General features: G+C 35.9%; 1 protein-coding gene across 1 annotated transcript; it reads left to right on the top strand.

Moving 5' to 3' along the window:
* The first annotated feature begins 10,326 nt into the window (after window positions 1-10,326).
* On the top strand, window positions 10,327-10,786 carry LOC124981896 (40S ribosomal protein S18-like). The gene has a single exon (XM_047547938.1). The coding sequence runs from the start codon at window positions 10,361-10,363 to the stop codon at window positions 10,769-10,771; it is 411 nt and encodes a 136-aa protein (XP_047403894.1). The 5' UTR covers window positions 10,327-10,360; the 3' UTR covers window positions 10,772-10,786.
* Window positions 10,787-15,918: the final 5,132 nt, after the last annotated feature.

Raw genomic sequence — 15,918 nt, 5'->3', positions numbered from 1 at the left:
ATGTTAAGAAGTAGGTTAAAACTGTTTTCTGGAGAAAAAAACAAAAGATTTGTGACAATGTGAATGTGTTGCCTAAGAAGCTAAAGAGCTATATTTAATGAGGGAAGGTCAGTTATTATCATGACAGTTATTCCTCTGAAAGCAATGGAAAATAAAAACTAAGGTCATAGTATAATCTTCACTTAAAACTTCAGATGATTATTAATTTTTGTTTGTTTGTTTATTTATTTATCTTTGTGGTAATGGGGTTTGAACCAAGATGCTTTACCACTGAGCTATATCCCCAGTCCGTTTTATCTTTTATGTTGAGACAGGGTCTCCCTAAGTTGCTTAGGCAGGCCACGAATTTGTGATCTCCACTGCTTCAGCCTCATGAATAGCTGGAATAACAGGTGTGTACCACTGTGGTCCATTATTATTATTTTGAGAAGTATTTATTTCTTAACTATCAATTTAGAATTTCCTATACTGATATATATATGTATGTATTACACATGTTATACATAATATTTTATGTAATACATAATATATAAATATTATATATGTGTGTATATATATTTTCTGGCTAATATTATATATATTATATTTATATTTATATAATATATATTATATTTATATAATATATATAAATTTATTTATTTATTTATTATAATATTAGCCAGAAAAATATAGGCTTGGTATTCATCTCGAGTTGGAGAAAAGACTGTTTTGACAGGAAATACTAACACAGGATTAATACATTATTAGAAATCTTATGTTTAGACTGTACTCTATACTGTAAAAGACATAATAGAAACCTCCCTGGGGTGTAGTAGGAATTCCCTTGGCCCATCTTCCTTCCGGAGTATAGTTAAATTTTGGAACGGATTGAGGACTTGGAGGTGGAATAGAACAAAAACATGTTCTGATTTCAGGGTTACGAGGAGTTAAGCACTAAATTAGAAATGGGTGAAATTACCCTAGGCCTGTCCTCTTGTAGCTGGTAAGGTGGCCCCTGCCACATGACCAAGCCATGAGCAAAGGCAGATAAGATCTGCCACAGGGAGGCAAACCCGGGGCCTGGTGAAGCGTCTCCAGTGGGAAAGACCTGTCATGGACCTGACAGAAACCATTTTTTAGTAGCTAGTTTCAGTTTTTACTGATGAAATTTCCACCCATTACCCTAAATCTCCAATAATATTTCATTAAACATTGTAGGACTGAGAGCAAGTTCTGTACCTCATGATTCTCACCATGCTGTGTGTGAGGAAAACAAGAGGAGCCAGAACAAAGTCAGTGGGCTCCTCAAAATGGCAGCAATGGCCCAGGGAAGAGCAAGGCACACAAAACCCTGGAAAACCACACTTGACTGGAGCTGTGGAACATCCAGGCCTACTCGATTTCCCAAATCTTTCATGGCAATAAGGTAGAATTGCACCATGAAAGACCAAATACCTACTGTCAAGGGGGAGTATAATGCTAACTACTGCCACTTGTATATAAGAGTGAAATGTGACCCCAGTCTAGCAACTTAGACTGGAATTTCACATAATGTATGCTATTATCTAGGATTGAATTATCATACCAACCCTTTGAAGTAGATATTTAATGCTGATTTCTCAAATAAGGAGCTGGGGTTTCGAAAAGTAAATTCCTGACCCCAAAACAACATGGCTTCTGAGTATCAACTCCAAGTTTTAGATTCAGTTATATGTTTTAAAGCTTCTGTTTTGTCTTTGAATCATAATGCTCCCCTAAACATGAAATTGACTACAATAAAGAATATAATAAAGGATTCCTGTTAATAAAAGGATTCAGGTGTTTGAATGACAAGATTCCTGGGGATAGTATAAAGATGATGGGTGTATGTGGAGGTTGGACCATACAGTTCCAAAATGTTGTGATTCTAACTCTTCAGCTCTGTGTTTAGTCCACAAACCTAATTTCCACAGGTGATTAATAAGGCAACTACCATGGTATGTTATTCTTTTGATTTTTCTATTCCCAAAGTTTAAAAACTGCAACAAGAAACTCCCATAGCTATTTCAGAACAGAAGGGGGATAGTGAACCCTCTGTGACTTTTTTTTAAGAAAACAAATGCCACCTGGATGAAGCTTCTTGTTTCCAAGACTGTTGCAACATCAGCAGTTAGGGATGATTTTAATGACTTCAGTGGAGTGCTGGCACAGAGATATGCAGTCTCCGAGGCAGCAGAGAACACTGGGGAGAAGCCCACTTTCTGCCAAGGAAATGAAAATGTTGAAGGTCTGCCAGGGTTAATTAATAACACAGTGAGAAGACCCTGTTCACCAGTGGTCACTTGGAGGTGAACCAAGGACTGTTTGAGGAAAGCTGGGCTGCCTGCCATACTGGTCATCTCATGAGCTTCAATTACTGGGTGCAGAGAGTCAACACAAATATTTTGTCTCAACCTGTTTCTATTAAAGACCTCCCTTTGCTTGGTTTAAATACATAACTCAAATATAGAAAATTGAGTCCCCAAATGTTCCACATTTGGACCTCAGGCTGGTCTTCAGCTCTGCCTACTTTCTTCCTATTCTACTTTTATTTTATTTATTATGGTGTCCTAACACCTCCAAAACTTAATTACACTTTCATAACAATTCTCCCTTAACATCCAAAAGATCATATGTAAATAGTTTTTAAATGACAGATGCAGTGGATGGTCCCCCAAATCATTCACAATTGTTCTCCTCTGTTACCTTCCTCCACACTAAATAATCCAGCTGAAGCCATGTAAAAAACCATCTATAATAATCACTCAAGAGCAAGTGTTTCTATAGTTACATAAAATAGGGTAACTTCTGAAAATAAAATAATCTAAGTTCAGGGTTTTGTAATTTTGAGATTTACAAATAGATTCTGTACAAAATTACTTAGATTATTTTTTCAGAACTAAGTGATCTTCCCAAATTCCAGAAACTTTCTCTAATATACTGCGACTGATAAAGACATAAAAAATGAACAGAGGTTGGTCAACAAGTGCTGCTAGCTCCCCAACACATGGACAAATAAATTTTAAAATGCACCATGCTCCAACTGTTATCTAGCTGAAATGACTTGAAATGATCTGACTATGATAAAAAAAAATTGGCAAATCATTCTAGTTCCATGAGGGAAAATTTTTAAATTTATTTAAATTTTATCTGTTAGAAAAAATCTTGCTAAGTCCTATGATGTGGTTTTGCTTCTTTTGGGTTGCCCAATAACTGGTTCTGTAATATGAGAAGGACAAGGGTGAGAGTTAGATAAGTGAGCACTTACTTGCCTTGGCTACAAAAGGCAAGGGAGCAAAAAGACAGAGGAAATAAGATAAATTGTATTTTGATGCAATCATTTTTAAATGTGAAAATGAATGCAAAAATCTCTGATGAATGAAACATCAAAAGTTTAAATAAAGCAAGATCAGTCACAAGTGTGAGTGAAAAAGCAAAAGAGAAGGGAGGATGAACTTGACTGGCAATTTGCAGGAATCCATCATAGATCCATAAGTATGCAATGGGGAAATAAAAGAAAGAATAATTTAACTAGTTTAACTACTAACATCAGAACCACTTTTAGGGAAGAAAAGACCCTTTGTTTAAAAAGAAAAGAAGAAAAACATTGAGAGCTTTTCTGGATGAGGGCCCCAGACTATGGACAGAATGCATGAATAAAGGAGAAGAAAACCAAACTCCTACTCAACAGAAAGGGGAACACTCTGGCACCTGGAAGGAGAAAAGAAAGAGCAAAAAGACAAGAAAGGGACCTTCCTCCTAGGGACCTAGTTCACCACTAAACAGTAAGGAAATTCCTACTGGCTGCAGAACTTGTAGGAGGTGGACAATCCTTCCATCCTTCAATTGCAAGTGATTGGCTTTGCTGCCTTGAATGTACCTATCTACCTTCAATGGCACTAACCCTTCAGAGAGGTCTGCCACATATATGTTCTTGAGTCAGGGAAGTAGGGGAAAATTTGGGTATAGGATGGTGGGTTAAATAGAGGTGGCACTTGGAAGCTAGACTGGTCTCAATCCTGGCTTTCTAGTTCATTAAATAGTTTATTAACTTGTACCTAAAAAAAATAGTTTATTAACTTTTTATTTAAATGTTTATTAAAATTAATTGGTTATTAACTTTTATGAATTATTACAGGTATTCATTCTGTCCCTCTTCCTCTTCATATGTAAAGTAGAAGAGGCAGATTAACAAAATAGAATACGCGCACATGTGTACATATATTTTTATATGATTGAATAGGACATCTTAAACCAATGTAGAAATGAAAGAAAAATCAATGAAAACACTAAGATAATCACTTATATTATTACAAAAAAAATCAATTTTTATCATCCTAATAAGTATATTGGGAATTTTTAGTTTATATTTTTAATTTATTGCTTTTTTCTTTTTAATATTGGGGATTAAACCCACGCATGCTCTACCACTAAGCTACATCCCCTGCCTTTTTTATTTTTTATCTTGAGACAATTCTCAATAAATCATCCAGGCTGTCCTTGAACTAGCAATCTTCCTGCCTTGGCCTCCCAAGCAGCTGGGATTACAGGAGTGTACCACAGCACCAGGCCATTGCTTCTATTCTGGTAAAAAAAAAAAAAAACACTAGATTTTATGTAAGGATTTCATGTAAGGATTAATTTTATAATATCTAGTGTGCACATACAGAAATCTATTATGTTATATAAGATTTTAAGTTTAGAACAATGAAAGTTCTTCAGTTACAGAAACACAGTAAGTATTTATGGAATAAATGAATTTTTTTTTTATTTCCGATAGTTTTAAGAATTTCTTTCATACCTCTAACTGCTTTTCATATGATGATTTTTTCTTCTAATTCTTATAATTATTCTCTTTCATAATTCTAATCTTCTACAATAATGTTAAATAATAAAGATAACAAGAGCAAACTTAGTCATAAAGGTGATAATGGAAAACTTCTGGGTTTCTCCTGATTTTCATAATAACCCCTCTATTGATTTATGGTCAAACGTGACGTTGTAATACCCCTTTCCTGAGAAATCAGAAATATGCCTATTCGTGTTAAGGTAAAGAAGACTAGAGGGTTGTGAATGTGGTTCAGTGGTAGAACACTTGGCTAGTGTGCATAAGGTCCTAGATTTGATTTCCAGCACTGAAAAAGAAGGAAAAGAAGGAGAAGACTGTTAACCCATTTATCTTTGTTAAGGCTATTTAAAATATTTAATATTACATGCTAATGAAGACTTTTTTGAGGTAAAAATAAAATATTTTGATATACTAGAATATTTTGGAGTAGTTTGTGAAGTGATGATATACATCCATCTTCAACTTTCTAGTTTCAATTCATAGAGATATTTTGGATGAAAAAAATCCAAAAACTGGTTTCTCACTTTTTAAATTGTAGAGCCATACCACAAGTGTTTGTTTCCGACTAATTTTGTTTGTTTGTTTGTTTGTTTGTTTTTTAGGTAGAGAAGTTCACTTGCAGTTCTGTGTATGTTGTCTATTGCTTGGTAAAAAACTCATATCCAAATGCCTATGTTTTAAATATTAAAGATAAAATCTGCTTAAATATAGGGATGTTAGTTACATATATTAAGTGCAGAATGTATAAATGGGTATGAAGAAGAAAATTAGTATTTCTCATATTCTCATTACTCAAAGGCAAAAAGGCAAGATAAATGTCTATCTATTTATCTTTTTATGTAAGTACATTTAGGATGCTGTTGTATTTGAATGCCCTGCTTCCTTTTTCCAACATTATCATGTGCATTTTTGCATGTCATTATATATTCTTGAAAACCATGAATTTTGCATCTGTGACAATCTATCCAAAGGACATGACACAACTTTGTTTTACTATTGAATATTTAGGTTACTTTTAGTGATTATTTGTATGAACAACACTGCAAAGAAAAATAAGTACATAAATCTTTATGTGAGAATCATTTATCATTCCTCCCACAGAAAAGAACATAAGAAACTTTGAGATCAAAGCACAGGACCCTACAAGTTCATGGGATTGCTTCATTATTCCACTGGCATTAAATCAAAGAATTCTAAGGTCCCACCTTTTTTAGTTTTTGCAAATTATAAACATAGATACACTGTTATCCTATTTATTAAATGTCACCAGAAAGAAATTTTGTTTAGTCATGATATTGGAGAAAGACTAGCTTTGATCAATCTCATTTGCAAGAGTGTCATGGTTCAAACACTGGTTAGTGCTGAGAGACCCTGAAGAGCACATTGTCAGCAGTCCTCATTATCTAATAGCCGTCATGTTTGGAAAAGAGATTGTTTTTCAGGGAAAGGCCATTAATATTGCCAACGGCTGAATTATATGCTGCTTATCCTTTTAATCTTGCAATTCCTCTCTCCCTGGACCTTCATGTTCCTGAAGAAATGATAATGTCAAGGACAGTGTGTGGAGATCAGAAGAGGAAGAGGTGGGGAACATGTCTTATTACTTGAAGAAAATTATCAGTGAGATAAGATAGACCCAGTTCTGGGGAGTTTCCAAATTTATTGTTTACCAATTGATTCATCTTAGAATTGAGCTGTAAAATATCAGGGGAAAAGGATGCTCTTGGTTACCAAATCGGTTTGCCTGCGAGAGCAGCATCATATACTTCCCAAACTTTATAGGCCTCCCCTAAATGACTCAAGGAATGGGAATTTCACCTCCTCTCATGGGAGATTATTTTATGACCTCTTAAATATCACCCATTGTGAAAGTCTGCCTGATGAAACAATGTTTGTTTTCTTTTCCTGGTTTCACTCATTACCCTTAGATAATCCCCAAAAGACCACCTTCACAATCCCTCTCCTTCTTTGGGGCTTATACCTTCAATTATCTGCAAACGACTATCGAGTCCCCACCCCCACACACATGCACACACTCCTTAGCTCTTCAGCCAACCTACGCACATGTAATTCTTTTAATCTTTCTCCATACATCAAACCTCCAGCTGGTTAATCATTTTAGCTCCTCTAATAAGCAGTGAATTTTGAAGGGGGATTATGGTTTCCTTGTCAAGCTTTTCTCCTGTCAGCTCTAGCCCTTCTTCTCAACCACATGCCAGATTTCTGTAGGCCAATAGCCATTCATCAACAGAAATGAGGTTTTTCTGGAATGCTATGTTCTATAGTTAAAAAGATTATCTTCCTGCCCATAACTCATGTCTAGGTTGAATCAATATTTATATAAACTATAAGAAGGAGGCAAAATCTAAAGGGAAAATCTGGGACTATCCTAAATGGTCAACCCACTGAAAAACTTTTTAAGTAAGTGAAAATTTCCAAATAACATGTTTCCTTCAACATGAATTGTGAAATAGTAAGAGAGTTAAGCACCTTTTGGTAAAGAAAGTATTGAAGGAAGTTCAATGAAAAGAGACTCCTCTTTGGTTCTTGAACCATTCTCTGGTAGCGTCCATGGTCCCCACCCATCAAGATCCAGCTTCAGTACCATTTCCTCCAGGGAACCTGCCCTTTCCTATACACCTGTGTTTGATGCCTGTTAAAATGTGTGTTCACATTACTCATTTATTTCACATTTGATGGTTTTACCTCACTATTGATTTGCAAACCACCACATGTCATGTTTCTTCACTATCTCCCCAATGAACCAGTATGTTGTTGTTCATGAAGTGAGTATTTAATATTTCCTGACTCCAGCTGCAGTGAGAACCTCATGAGAGAGCTCCAAAACACTGAAACCTTTTAAGCATTTGTAAAAGATTACATTTACTTTTAAGTAGAAATAGCTCCACATTTAAGTTTCAAAACTGCTCTCCTATGACTCAGTTTCTGTTACTGAAGAAGAATAACAGCTAGCAAACCACCAGATGCAGGTCGTATCTGGTATATACAAATTTTCTTTTCATGTTTCCTGGAATTAGGTCTATATTTCTTATCACCCATAAAACTTGGCCTTTTTTTCTTTTCTTTGCTACTACTCCATACTTTTTACCCTCTGCAGAAACTTCTCCTCTGCATTCTTTTAATTTTTCTCCCTCAATAATTAAAAATACGAAGACAGTCATCCAAATTGTCATAAAACCTACTGGTCAGAAATCAGCATCGTTAGTCATTGTACAGCATGTCAAAAAGGTCATGACGAATCATCTTCATCAGAAAAGTACTGCTCCTCATCATTTGCTATAAAACCCTGTGTGTGCTGTCCTTCACTTTTCATCTTTAATTATTGAACAATGAGTCTGGAGTTCGAGTAGTCTTCCTCAGAAGACCAACAGATTGGTGAATCACAGGTAGGTACACATTCCCTTTTATTCCCTAGTAAAAAAAAAAAAAAAAAGATAATCCTCTTTTCAAATCTGTTTTCCTTTTTTCAATATCACACAATTCTGTGTTTCTTGCAGAAGATCCTGACTGAGGATGGCATCGGACATTCTAAATGACATTTTAAGATCTCTAAGTTTACCTCCCAGCCAAGCTCTAAAAAGTCCCGCTTGTACAAATGAAAGACCAGACCCCAAATTCACCCAGGAAAACATCACAAGCAGCAACTATGAGACCCAAAACATTCTTTTTTCTTTCTAAAAACTTTATTTATGTTTGTTCTAATTTAGTGTACATGACCGTGGAATGGATGTATACATTTTGATAGATCATATATAAATGAAGTGTAATTTCTCATTTTTCTGATTATACATATTGTAGGATCACATTGGTCATGCAGTCATATATATACACTTAGTAAGAATGTCTGTTTCACTTTGCTATCCTTCCTACCTTATATCCCTTCCCCTCCCTTCACTCCCCTCTACCTAATCCAAAGTAACTCTATTCCTCCTTATCACCCCACCTTAATGTGAAGTAGCATCTTCATATCAGAGAAAACATTCAGCCTTTGGTTTTTTGGGTGTGGTTTATTTTGCTTAGCATAATATTCTCTAACTCCATCCATTTACCAGCAAATGCCATAATTTCATTCTTCTTTAAAGCTGAGTAATATTCCATCATAAATATATGCCACATTTTCTTTATCCATTCATCTGTTGAAGGGCATCTAGGTTGGTTCCTTATTTTAGCTATTGTGAGTTGAGCTACTATAAACATTGATGTGGCTGTGTCATGGTAGTTTGCTGATTTTAAGTCCTTTGGATATAAACCAAGGAGTGGGATAACTGGGTCAAATGGTGGTTCCATGCCAAGTTTTCTGAGGAATCTCCATACTGCTTTCCATAATGTTTACATCATTTTGCATTCCCAGGAACAATGCATGAGTGTGCCTTTTTCCCCACATCCTCACAAACATTGAGAGCCTACAGATTGGGAGAAAATCTTTACCACATTCATCTCAGATAAAGCATTAATCTCTAGGATATATAAAGAACCCAAAAAACTTAACACCAAAAAAAAAAAAAAACCAATCAATAAATGGGCTAAGGAACTGAACAGATGCTTCACAGAAGAAGATATACAATCTATCAACAAATATGTGAAAAAATGTTCAACATCTCCAGAACTAGAGAAATGTAAACCAAAACATTCTTATGGACCTCACTAGCTTCCCATTTGATTGAAAATGTAAGCCTTATGCAACAGCTTTGAAGATGCTTGCTCCTGGAATCAGTATCACTATAAAGAAAGGATCCATAGACACAGAACAACTTCTAAGTTATGGGGCAAGTTAACAGGCACTTTAGAATCAGTCATAGGCACTCCAAGCAGGTCTTTGCCTACCCTGTTTTCATTCTTATTCACTTCTGATGGTCTATGCCTCTTGGCTAAGCTTCAGTTAATAATCCAAGTATGGTATAGCCAAACAAGCTGGAATTTGAAATTGCCAGATTCAGTTGAAACTCTGATTTATTTATGTTATTTTGGACTAGTTATTTTTCTAATCACTTTTTTCTGCCTTGCATAATGAGGATACAATTGACCTCAATTACACAGTGCTTTGCAGTAAAAGCTCTAAGTCAGACACTCCAGGTTTGTCTCTCAACTTTTTTATCAGAGTACCCTTGGGCAAACCAGAACCTCTTTTACTCTTAGTTTCTCTGTCTATAAAATAAATTAACACTAGGAAAGCTCATGTGGGATTTAAATGAGATAAGATATGTAGAATCATCTAGAAGGGCATTTGATACCTGTGATATATACTATGTACTGTTTGAGAAATATACATTTAATTCTTAAATATGAGGCACATAAGTAGAGATTAATAACTCCAAGTAATTAAAATAATGTGCCAATTTATAAAATCAATACTCCCAAATAATTTTTACCATTCTATCTTCCCTAAATGCATTACTTCAGACATAATGTTTTAATCATTAGAGTATATTATATACATAAAAACATTGTCTTGCCTTCCACAGGAGGCCTACACGCCGCCGGTCAGCTGCCGCCATGTCTCTAGTGATTCCTGAGAAGTTCCAGCACATTTTGCGAGTACTCAACACAAACATCGATGGGCGGCGGAAAATAGCCTTTGCCATCACTGCCATTAAGGGTGTGGGGCGAAGATATGCTCATGTGGTGTTGAGGAAAGCAGACATTGACCTCACCAAAAGAGCAGGAGAACTCACTGAGGATGAGGTTGAACGTGTGATCACCATTATGCAGAATCCACGACAGTACAAGATCCCAGACTGGTTCTTGAACAGACAGAAGGATGTAAAGGATGGAAAATACAGCCAGGTTCTGGCCAATGGTTTAGACAATAAGCTCCGGGAAGACCTGGAGCAACTGAAGAAAATTAGGGCCCAAAGGGGGCTGCGCCACTTCTGGGGCCTTCAGCGATCGAGGCCAGCACACTAAGACCACTGGGCGCCGGGGCCGCACCGTGGGTGTGTCCAAGAAGAAATGAGTCTGTAGGCCTTTTCTGTTAATAAATAGTTTATATACCTAAAAAAAAAAAAAATTGTCTTAGGGGAAAAATCATAAAACATCTATTCATGAAAAATATACATTTTTTCTGTCTATGCCATTAAAAATTTCCAGGGATTATTGCACATAATAATATATTAGTTCTTCTTAAGAAGTTTTTATTTAGAATTTAGAGTTTAAAGTGCATTATAAAAAGAAATATAAAGTGAGTCATTTTCTCTTGGTACTTTTGAGTAGTCAATATAGACAATTTTTTAAAAATAAACGTGAAAGAATTAATCACCAGGGGCTGGGGAGATAGCTCAGTCGGTAGAGTGCTTGCCTTGTAAGCACAAGGCCCTGGGTTCGATCCCCAGCACCAAAAAAAAAAAAAAAAAAAAAAAAGAAAAGAAAGAAGTAATCACCAACTACAATATATATTACAACTAGAACATGAAAAGGAATTGTTTCTGAAGGCTAAAAAAATCATTTCACTCCTAAAATCACCAAGCCAAAAGCGTAATTACAGTGACTCCTGCTTCGCTTTAATACCATGAAATTCTATACTTGAGAGGAAACTTTGGAGCATATTTCACTTTTGCAACCACTACAAAAGTATTTTGAAAGAGAATGGATACCATAGGAAATGTGGGTCGACTCTTGTATAAATGGAGGAAAAATGACACCAATTTATAAGCTGCTAGCTACATTTTAAATATATATTTTTAAAACTCAAAACAACAAAAGTGTGTTTTAAGAGTATAGAGAAAATAGCAATAAAATAGCTCACCTTTAAATATTTAACTTAGAATAAATCACAAGACTGAAGAAATCTTTGTAAATAAGGTGCCTCTACATGTACAGGGAAATATGCATTGGTATCATCCTAAGTACCAATTCTTGTATGTCACTATGTCTTATTTTTTCATTGACATGTAATAATCATATATACTTATGGAATACAGTGTGATATTTCAGCACAAGTGTACAATGCATAATAATCAGATCAGGGTAATTGGCATCTCCCTCACCTCAAACATTTATTATCTCCTTATGTTCAGAAAATCCTAAATTCTCTCTAGTAGTTATTTTGAAATATATAATCTTATTTTATTAATCCAACTCCAAAAAGTCATCTTGAATTTAAAGGTGTACTTGGATTCCCAGGACCCACACATTTCCTCAGAATAGCTCGCTTAGTTTCTCCACTCCACCACACAAATCCACAACTTAGAATTCAACAGGCATGACTACACTCAGAACTCCATCCTCTTATTTCTCGGAGACACTGACTCATTTCCTTAGGGTAAGTCGTTATTCTACAAACTTTCAGTAAAGCTGGATTTTAAAAATAAACACAGGAAAAAGTAGAGATAATGGACATAAAGATTAGTCTTTAAAATGAACTGGTTCTCTCATCTGACTCGATGTGAAAACTCCAAATAAGTTTGAACCCAGAATTGCTTACATTATGACACAAGGAAACAGGGATTATTTAATTGCAAAATGTATAAGAGCACAAGAGGGTACTGTCAGCATTCTGAATAGATAAATACTTATGATGATATCTTCACAAGTTCTTTTTAAGCACAGAGAATAAATATTAAAAGAGAAAGGAAATATTCTGGTGCAGAATAGTATTCTTTTCTTTAGAAATGTGATTTGGATTTGCACACTAAGATTAAATTAAGAATAATTATGTAATCAGCATTTACATTGACCAATAAAAAAATGTTATTAATCTCAAATAAGTAGAATAAACCATTATTTTATTTCAATTGTTCCTTTTATCGTACATTAAGATCAGTAAAAAATTTGTCCTATTGTTCAGTCATCCAATCAGTCAAAACTGGAAAATCAATAGAATGATAGCCACACACTCTTCCTAGGAAAGTTTTGTTTCACAGTAGATAATGAAATTGTTTCAATAATATTTTAGACGTTCACCCCTATGGATACACAGCCAAAGCTGAAGAACAATGATTTCCAATAGGACTTTATGAAATGATGAAATTGTTCAACATCTGCGTGACCTAAGCAATAACTTAAAATGTGACTAGCAACTAAGAAATAGAATTTTTAATTTTACCAAATTTGAATGCCTTGACTAGTAACCAAAGATAAAGCCTTTAAAGAAAGCAGAAAGCCAGGCATCTTTAATGACCCAAGGTGCCCTTTAACAGATTAATGAAGAAAGAAAATGTGGTATAAATACACAGTGGAGTATTACTCAGTCATAAACAAGAGTAAAATTATGGCACTTGCCAGTGAATGGATGGAATTGGAGAACATCATACCAAGTAAAATAAGCCAGTCCCTAAAAGTTAAATGTTTTCTTTAATAATGCAGAAGCTAATCCAAAATGGGGGAGGGTGGAGGAAAAAGAGAGAGAGATGAAAAAAATGGGAGAGGGAATTTCATCAAAATAGAGAAAAGATCAGTGGAATAGACTAAAGCAATTGAGGGGGAAGAAAAGAGATGAGGAAAGGGAAGAACAATGGAATAACTCTGACCCAACTTTCACATACATACATAAATATATAACACAGTGAATCCCAATATCAAGTATATTCACAATACACTAATTTTTTAAAAAGCTATAAGTAACTTGAAGAAAGATCAGTAAGGGAGAGGAGGGGAGCAGGTGGAGGGAGGAGGGGGAGGAAGAAAGTTCTGAGGACTGAGAGCAAATTGTATTCTTTGCTTTTGTGATTATGTCAACATGTATCTTAGTGATGTATAAGGAAAAAGAAACAAGATTCTATTTCATAGGCTAAAATCATCATTATTAATTGTAAAACATATTGATACTATATCTGTCATGTAGTTGCAGAATTTCTTCAAAATAGATATTTACACTGATGAAAGTCAATAAATGGAAAATCCTTTACTTGCCATTATTCTAATTCAAATAATAGTCAAATGATATCTTTTCCTCATTTGCAAACTTTACCACAATGCAAGGATTAAAGGTATGTTAAGTTCTTCTAAGAAAAGATAAGATCTTGAGAGCAGGAAGGAACTATCTCAGTTTGCTTGAGATCTGTCTTTTGAACTAAAGCCCAAGGTTTATTTGACATTAACCTAATTTCCCAGTGGTTGAACAACATTAAATGTCCCATTGTTTAATTAACATAATTCATGCATCAGTAGGGTTTTCCCTTCCCTGACATTTCCATAACTTCATACATCATCAGAGCTGCTTGGGTGACATTAAAACAAACAATCCACCTCCCTCCTGGTCAAAGTTCTGCAAAAACGTTTACTTATCATTAAGGCAGGTCATGGTGGGGGAACTTGGCAGGTTTCATAGCTTCTTTAAAACAATGATAAAACCTTAACATGAAAAGTAACCTGGTGAAAGTAAAATTTTCTTTCCTTCTGTTTCTCTAATGTCAAATGAGGATGCCTATTTTTATCTAATAGTCTCTGAAAGAGTAAATATATTCATTCACAGCTTTTCTCTGAGAGGAGCAGAGCTGGTGTTCGTGTGTAAGTTGGTGGGGGCAGAGGAAGCAGAGGATATCCACTTTATGCTTTTATACATGTGTGCAATGCTAAAATCGGGGGTTTTGGCAGGAGGCAAAGAGTGGAATATTTTTTGTTTTTCCAGATGTACTAGCTTCATAGTTTTAGAAACACTAATGACATATAATCTACAAATTCACAGCTGACAAGCAGTATAACACTCCAAATGCTTTCCATTCAGTAACTCAGCACAACTTATATTTTGCTTCCTGCTCTATCTCTGTAGCATAAACCAAACCTCTGTCAACTGGGACAACCACCCATTGTTTTTCAGGGTTAGAACCTAGGACAGTACCTGGTGCCAAGTTCTGGAAAGGGTGACCTCTGGTTTTTGATGTCAATTATCCACTGAGGCACATTCCAGAAAGTCTGTTGTCCCAGCTGATTCTTATTCACCCATCCACTTAGATGCTGAGGTGGCCCTCATTCTTTGTTCATGTGGCTTCTTCAGCTCTTGGGTCCCTTCACCATGTCCCACCATGCTAGTTCACCTTCCAGAATCTCCACAGGGCTATCTGTGGCTCTGTATGCCTCTACCAGACCTATTGCATGGCCTGCCCACTCTGTGGTCCTGTCCATGAATCCCCTGTGCATTCAAAGCCAATCCCTATGAGTCTAACTAGATCTTGGCACAAGATTTCTGTCCCTAGGATCTACCAAGTTCTGTTCTTAAAAATACTTTTCCCTCCTTCTCTCCTCACACTCTCCCATCCAGAGAAATGCTTTCTGGTTTGGGAGTAAAATGCCTCATTCCTCAAATCTTTAAACTTGTTGACTCTTCCTCAAACCTCCATTGTCTTATGGTTAGGCTTGTGGAAACTACGGTCAACAACAGACTTTGGTTCTGTGACATCCCAGAGACTATCAGCAGTAAACGGTCTAACAATTTGAACTTTCCCTTACCTAAAGGGAAATGCAGAGATGGAAAGAAACTTCTGGACTACCAGAATGAAAGAAAAAAATAAAATAAAACAACCACAAAACGCATACAGATTTTGCTCTGTAGGGTGTGGAAAGGATCACACTGGTGATACTGAACTTAAAAACCTGCAACAGAAGAGGCCGATAGAAAAGGCTGCAGGGGTCAGTTTCCTCAGTGGACCTCCATCTCGAATCCTGAGGGTCCTCCACGGTGATTATTAGATTATTAGATGATAAAACAAGACTTGACATCTGAATATTCTTCTGTAACGGCACATCATTTTCTCATTAGGTCCACATCAGGGATGCTGCAGAAATTCCTGCTCCAGCTACCCCCATCTCTTCCAAGGCAGACTGCAGGTGGTATTGCTTTCTACCCTACAAAGGGACACCAGTGAAGAATCTTTGATGTTCTCGAAGAAGTGACCCATTCTAAATTTGTGTTTTTAAGGATGTGCTTTTTGTCGGACGTCCCTGGGTAGCATGGGAAGCCAGGTTGTAGTCACATGACACCCCCTCACCCACGTGCCCCTTCTCCACACACTCTCTCTTGACCTTTCCCTTTCAGTGGTCTGAGCAAAAAAATCTACCTCTGCATTCCATGAGTCTTTCTCCCTTAAAAATCTGTTGCCAACCTCACTTGCAGGAAA

The sequence above is a fragment of the Sciurus carolinensis genome, chromosome 4, assembly GCF_902686445.1.
Source record: "Sciurus carolinensis chromosome 4, mSciCar1.2, whole genome shotgun sequence".
NCBI lineage: Eukaryota > Metazoa > Chordata > Mammalia > Rodentia > Sciuridae > Sciurus > Sciurus carolinensis.
The sequence above is the reverse complement of the archived record's forward strand: the minus strand, read 5'-3'. Positions and strand labels throughout refer to the sequence as shown.

What these genes read in the sequence shown, in the direction of transcription:
- LOC124981896 (XM_047547938.1), top strand. Translation starts at nt 10,361, where the DNA reads ATGTCTCTAGTGATTCCTGAGAAGTTCCAGCACATTTTGCGAGTACTC.